This window comes from Buceros rhinoceros, unplaced genomic scaffold, assembly GCF_000710305.1.
Source record: "Buceros rhinoceros silvestris isolate BGI_N320 unplaced genomic scaffold, ASM71030v1 scaffold3967, whole genome shotgun sequence".
Classification (NCBI taxonomy): domain Eukaryota; kingdom Metazoa; phylum Chordata; class Aves; order Bucerotiformes; family Bucerotidae; genus Buceros; species Buceros rhinoceros.
This window is the reverse complement of record NW_010422612.1, coordinates 73,911-81,079: the sequence shown is the minus strand read 5'-3', so window position 1 is coordinate 81,079 and position 7,169 is coordinate 73,911. Positions and strand designations below refer to the sequence as shown.

At 48.0% G+C, this 7,169-nt stretch overlaps 1 protein-coding gene across 1 annotated transcript in view; it reads left to right on the top strand.

The window, feature by feature from the left end:
* TTC7A (tetratricopeptide repeat domain 7A) overlaps window positions 1–7,169 on the top strand; it is a gene marked incomplete at its 5' end in the record, with an annotated part of 107,633 nt that overhangs the window by 53,328 nt on the left and 47,136 nt on the right. The window contains one exon of the mRNA XM_010140088.1: window positions 1,579–1,651. Coding sequence (XP_010138390.1) covers window positions 1,579–1,651 — 73 coding nt within the window. The remainder of the gene's footprint in view (window positions 1–1,578; window positions 1,652–7,169) is intronic.

Genomic DNA, 7,169 nt, shown 5'->3' with positions numbered 1-7,169 from the left:
GGTTTTTTTTTTTTTTTTTTTGTTGGGTTTGGGGGTTTTTTGGTTTTGGTTTTTTTTCCAAAGCGGAAGGAGAAATTAGTGACTTGCCTGTACTAATTGCACCTTGATGGCTTTGGCATTGCTTCAGAATCCTTGCAGAGTTACAGGACACATTCGTATTAAACGCATCCATATTAAATTAATTAGTTCTAGAGCCATTAGTCATAAAAGTCAACTCCAACAGCTGCTTGCTCACAGGCCAAGTCGGCATTTGAGAGGTGGCTGCCATTAAAAGGACATGTGGTTTGTATCCTGAAGTAATAATTTGATTTTTGTTTATTTGTTTGTTTATTATTAGCAAATGAATAGTTTTGGCAGGGTTTTTAACCAGCAGCCTTGTCAGCCTGTCGTTTCTCCCTTGTGAGGACATTAATCATGCTCGATTTGGGCAGGGCAATGCAGGTGCAGCCTTCCCTGGTGTCCTGGAACACAGCCCAGAAAGAGGTCAAGAACGCTGGTGGCTGCGAGGGACCTTCCTCTTCCCCATCTCTCCCACGCGAAATGTCGTCTTTGTGCCCCAGAGCTGGGAGTGAGCTCTGGGTCAGCAACGAGATCATCCGCTGGTCCCTGGGCTGAGCTGCCGGTGTGGCACGAGCCGGTGCCCCATGCTGCTCCTACGTTAGGTCCCCCCAAACACTGCTTTCACCTTCCCTTGGCGAATGGCTTCTCCACAGGCCAGCGAGCTCGGACTGCGGTTTCATTCTTCGCCTAGTCTGAGGGGGACACTTCTGCCCTGGTTGTCCAACCTGTTCCCTGCCTTGCACGAACCTGTGTGACAGCCTTGACATCTGGTTCTGGAGACCTTGCAGCCTTCAGGGGCTAAGGGGTCAGTGCAGTGCACTCTGTCACCTGCGGTGGACTGGAAAGTTTTGTCTGAGAGGTTCCAGCTTGAGTAGTGGGGGCTTGGTTTTGGTCCAGGCTGAGCTCTTACCATCAAATCCTCATTCTTCTCTCAGTGTCTTCCCTTTCCACATCAGGATTCCACTGTCAACGGTTAGACTAGAATGCAGGTTGGGGATGTTCTGTGTGTTTGAGCATCAGCCCACACTGTGGGCTCCTGTTTAATCCTCCACATGCTCATAGTCACAATCATAGCAGGAACAATTACTACGTCCTTCAGTGCGAACCTAACCCTCTCCTGTTGTTTCAGGAGTGGCAGGACAGGAACAAGCTGGACAGCTATCTTGCCTAAATTACTTAAAATAATTCTTTAATGAGTTTGTCATGAGTTAGGAGCTACTTTGTCTGTATCAGTTATCCAGGTTCCAAAATTGGATTTAATTTAATGAAGGAGACTGTAAATTGTGGAAGATCCTGGCAGCTGTGTTTCTCAGGCGCGTTCCTGTGAGCCTGCTTAGCCAGGCCAGAACCGATCTGCTTTTTCTTGGGTTCCGGTGTGCTCCCCCATTACTGCACTGGCTTTTTGGAGGAGGGGACCAGGTTTTCTTCTGTGCTTCTGTGTGACTCATGGCAAAGGAATCCTGCAAAGAACAATCTAACAGTCACTTTTCTCACTGTATCGTGTGGTTGTCCTTACAGAGCACGTGACCTGGCCCCAGAAGATCACCAGATCGTCCTCTACCTGTCGCTGCAGCTGGCTCTTGTCAGACAGGTACCTGTAAAACTTGGCAACCACCGAGTCATGAGAGGCGGGGAGGGCAGTTCGAGTGAAGAGGACCCTTGCTGAGCAGGGTCCCTTCCTTCCTGCATCGTCATCGATAACAGGCAGTCAGACTGTGTCCATGTGAGATGGTTTTTCTATTCTGTTTTAACCAATAATTCTGTAGCACATGGAATGACCTTCCCTAGGGCAGTTGTTCAGCTCTGCCCCCTGAGCAGCGCTGCTCCCACCCGCAGCAACTTGGGCTGTGTGTGGTGAGCGAGGAGTTTATCCCTGCTCCCTGGGTGTCACGCTGTGTCCTGCTGCAGGCCACTCCAGGGGCTGTCTCGTTACCGCCCGGCGCTGTCTCACGCCAGACTGCGCGCGCTCTGTGCTGGGGATTGGTTTATTCCATACTTGGGCACGTTCAGCGTTAGGCTTTGATGGGTGCTGGAGCTCTGCAGCGAGTGGGATTAGTTGGCATTTGAATGCTGCTGCAGGTGCTAACTCGTAAGAATTAAGCTGATCAGAAGACACACTGCACTGCCTTTTGGAAGAAACATTTGGGCTGTGCTGTATCTTTCTGTCCCTTCTTTTTATGATTGGGATGTGTTTTATTTCTCTGTCCCTTCTGTTTAAGAGCCAAGGTCTTTAGTGGAGCAGCCCCTAATGTTTAAGTGCTTTTCTAGCTAGATCTGGAATTTCATCATCGTACTTCCCGTGTTTGGCAGCCTTTCTGCTTGCTGCAGTTTCCTCCCCTTAGTCTACCTGACAAACGGTTGGATCCTTCTTACCTTCCTGAGCTAATTAGGGGAGCTGTGTGCTCATTAGGTTAAACTAATTGTTCCAAGAGAGCACACTCTTGATAATGTCACTTTTGTAACCCTTTCATAATGAGAGCGGTGTGTTGTGAGGAAGCCTGCAATAAGGAAGGATAATTAAAATGGCTTATTTAACTTTCTCATCTGCCTACTGGCTGCTTTATGATGCACGTTTGCTCAGGGTCTTTCATTAAAAAATATCCAGCTACCTTCTTCCTCTCACAGCTTTTGCCTCTTAGGGAGGTTGTCTGATCTGCTGCCTTTTCTGCTTCTTGTCTTGAGTAAAAACATCTCAGCTTTTGAGCTGCTATCCCTAAAAATAAATCAAGATTTTTGTGATCATTGGTTCTTTTGTTGGTTTTACTGTTGCTGGACCACTGCATTTTAACTCATTCCTCTTTCTCCAGCAGTACCCTGTCTCTGCAGTGTAGTTTCATATGTCTCATTTGATCATTTCCCTTCCCTCCTGCTCTTCCCATTCAGTCTCTTGTCCTTATGTTGTCTTTCTCTTTTGTCTGCCTCACCTGTGGATTCTCACCCTTGCTGTTCTGCCAGTCGCCCCTGCTGCCGGCGGTGTGTGATCTAATGGTGTTATGTACTGTCAAGCCTGAGCCCTGCGATGCTGCTCCTGTTCTTCTCCATCCATAAATCTTTAACGCATGCTTGGAGAGAGAGGAGATACCTGAGACATTTTTATTTTTAGCCTGCTGAAAAATTTCCTACCCTTCTTTTGCCAGTTTACTTAATGATAAACATTTGGTAATGCATTTTTAATATCCTTAATTATTTAAAGTATCTAATATATCCTCTTTCTGATTAACTGAAAGATAAATGATACCTTTTTTTGATAGATTGCATTAACTATTGAACGTCACAGTTAGGGCTTCCATCGGGTGATGCTACAGTACCAACAAACCAGGCTGTTCCTGTACAGCAGGTTATAATGCCTGAATGTTATTCTCAACAAAGAGCCTGTTTGTTTCCATAGTCGAGGTCAGTAAATGAGGTAACCGTAGCCAGCAGTGAAAAACCTAGCTATCAGCTTGCACAGGTAAGAGAGCATTTTCGTAGAACAAAGCAAGAGAGGCAACAGACTGGTGGGGTGCGAAGCGAGTTGGAGCAATTCATCTTCCCTGGAAGATTGTAAAATATTTCCAGTAGCACTTGTCTGTGTCAGCGCTGGCAAAGGGAAGGGGAAATGGAAAAGCATATCCTTCCCTCTGACATGCCATGAGGACGCGACAAGAGGAGGGACGGTTATAAAAGCTTATCACAGAGCTGGCAGCTGAAAACCACCAGCAAACAAGCTGCACAGTGCCGATGTGCTTTGTGTTTGTGTGTGTGACTATGTCCTAAAGGCCACTGCAGTCACACGTTGAGTGACTCCTGGAGGGCTGGGTCAGGCCCCCAGCGTTTTAGTGTGGATTTCTCAGCAAATTACACAGTAGAACACCCTCTTCTCTAAGGAGGGTCTCCGGCTGGTTTGGCCCCGAAGCTGAAGTGCCGGGGGGCCGAGGTCAGTAACGGCCGTGGGGGCCCTGGGCCCCCAGTGCCTGGCTGGCAGCGGCCGAGCCCATTGACAAACGAGACTTGCAGCTCCCGGCGGCTGCGCCTCCTGTTTCTGTGGTAACAGCGTTTGGATCAGCACAACCAAGGTAGAGCGAGCACTTTAAAGCTCACTGATTGTGATGCTGCGCCTTGTTTTTTTAGCAGGCCAGTTTCTATGGAAATGGGAGTCGGTGCTCTCGGTGATTTGAAGTGCTGGTTCTTGTCGCTTTTTGGGTGGTGATGTTGGTTTTGACCTTGAACGTCATATAAATCAGAATCGGATACATAAAAACAACATATGGGGATTTTGTTCCATTTTCATACTTGATTCGATTTGACCTTTCTTTGCATGAAAATAGGAAGGGAAGGGGAGCCAGGGGCAGCAGCTGAGAATTAGAGATCTCGCTTATCGATTTCATCTGTGGGCTGCCAACAGACCTGAAGTTTCAAGTGGCAATAGCCAAAAAACACCTACTGCCTTCCAGAGCGTCTGGATGTAAAAATAAGATAAACATTGGTGAAGACACCAGAGAAAAAACTTCAGCCCTTTTCTCCATGGCTGTTTCTTCATTCTGGTTTTCTTTGCCTCAGGAGGGGAGCTCTGTTGTGGTGGGTTGAGGCGCTGGTTTCAGCAGCTGCTGGCAGTGGCTCGTTCCAGTCTGCATTTCTCCCAGACCAGTTCGAGCCTTCTCTGCTGAACAGCAACAAGCTGCTTCTCTGTCGAGGACCTGGCTTGCGTTTCTCTGCTGATCAAAACCAGCTCGTAGGAAGAATTAAGTAGTAACTGAACTCAGCTCTGGCTGTGCCTGCTTTCCTGAGGGTCTGCTGGACCGTAGCAAGTATGTTTTCAAAGGAGGCTGGAGTCAGTCAGTAAAGCTTTCTCCTTTCTAGAATCCCCGTGCTATAAAAAGAGGTGGAGAGGAGTTGTAATGGTTAATTAACTGTTAATTAACTCACAGCTGACAGGACATCATAAGACCTGAAAACACCTGTTTCATTTACCATTCCAAAGACGCAAGTGCATTCTCCTGTTGGGAATTACTTTAGACACTTAGGCTGTTTTCCTTTTTATACCTGCAGCTGTAACACCCCACGTACTGCTTTTGAAGGAAGCATGTAGCATTACTGAGAGAAATCCTGCTGTGTAAGAGGCAGCCGAAACAGTGCAGATTGTGGCATTATTCCGGTAGTGCTGCAGGTGCTATTTCTGGCTTGCTGCAGCCTCTTCGCTTCTGACGGGTGTGATGGGAGTGTACCTGTGTGCGGTGTGGAACAGGCTGGTGTGCTCACTACCAGAGAGATCAATCAGAGAGGAGCAGCAGCTCCTGCTTGCAGGCCCCGCGTGGACTTGCGGGCCAGCCAAAATAAGATTACTTTAAAGCCCAGCACTTGTAGGGAATTTAAACTGGCAGCCTACCTCTGATACAGCCCTGAAGTTTCAGGGTGCCATCTGGGCTGCCAGCTCCCATCTTTCTCATGTTACATAGATACTTAAATAAATAAGCTGTGGCATCTGTCAATAGATTGCTGCTCTCTGCTTTTCAAAAGAAGCTCGTGTCGACTGCTGCCAAATGTCTTGCTTTTGTTGTTCTAGAAATTCAGTTTGTATTTTGCTGCGTCTGGTGCGTCGCAGGTTGTTTTGTGTAATGCTTCCCATGAAGCAGGAGACTCTCTTCCTGTTATTAGAGGCTGTGGGTTCTCATCTGTGTTTTGTCCCCTGTTTCTAATTACGCAGCAGTGTAGGCTACGAACGGTGTGACAGCACTAAGGGATCTTTTGGGGCTCAAGCTCAACAATCAGATGCCAGGGAAGTGCAATTATCTTCCCAAACCAGCCATTGCCTGTGACTCTGATGCTGCTGGAGGGAAGCGCTGAAATGAGATGTGACCATTTCAAGCCCTGTGCTACAGAACGGGGGGAATTATTCTCGATTTCCCCAGCGTGGGACTGCCGGTTGGGCAGGCTGGGTTTGCAGGGACAAACACAAGGGCCATTTGTGCTGCTTTGTCTCGTGTACGTTGTGGCAGAGTCAGAAAGCTGCTTTGAGAAGTGGCCTCTGCTCAGGGTAGGAATTGCAGTTGGATTTGCAGTGTGATTGTCAGATGTTTGCACGTAGAAAGCAAAGTCTCAGAGCCTTAGTTTGCATGTTCGCTTGCAGTTAAGGTCAAGCATCCTCACAGTTCCGAAGTCTCTCGGTAAAGGCGCTAGTTGCAGGTATTACTCTGCCTGATTCATACTAGCGAATCAGGATCACCTTCCCAAGCCTTTTCCTCGAATCTCAGCATAGCTGAGTTTGGAGGGGGCCTCTGCAGATCACCCAGTTCCATCCCTGCTCAGAGCAGGGTCAGCTGGAACAGGTTGCTCAAAGCCCCCTCTGGTTGGTTGGCTTACAAACCTATTTTCTTTCTCTATTTTCTTTCTCTTCTAATGAAGTTATTTTTTCCCCCCAAACTTGACGTTTCTTTATGACCACCAGAGAGACCAAGGAATAGAAAAACTAAGAGGTGGTTTTAGTCCTGGGTGCAGGAAGGGTCTTTATAGCAACTTTGTTGTAGCAAGTCAAATGTATATATAAATTTATGTCCTGGTATATACTGAAGAAGTTTGTGGATGGGTAGATCTGGGCCCCCCATAGTCTCATGCCTGTTGTCCTGGTTCCAAGTTGTCTTGCTATTGCTAGCGGTTCTGTATGGTGAGAAAGCATGTCCCAGTAAGCTGCTGAGGGACCGCTGGTGATTTCAGCGATGTGTTTAGCTTGGCAGTAGGCTATAGGGACACGTGTGGTTCAGGTGGCTCCACTGACGGTTCATTAAGACGCAGCACTCGGTCACGTATCCCCACCTCGGTCTCAGCCAGGACGTTCAGCAGTTGTGTAGCCGTGGGCCAGGTGCCAGTTTGGCGTTGTCTGTGGAGCGGTTGCGCTGATCCCCAGGCTCGGTGGAGTCACCAGTCACAGAGTAAAGTACTTCAGCCTGCGTTTGCACAGCGAGAGTGAAATGTCACTTGGATGTTAGGATGAAGATGTCCCATGAGCAGGTGATGTACCACGCTCCCAGGAGTGTATCTGGCATCTAAAGTGTCTGCAGAGCTTTGCTGGGTGGGAAGTTCTCATAGCAGAAAAAAAGGAGCTATGTCCTTCGTCCCTGGAGGGGAAGAGAGAG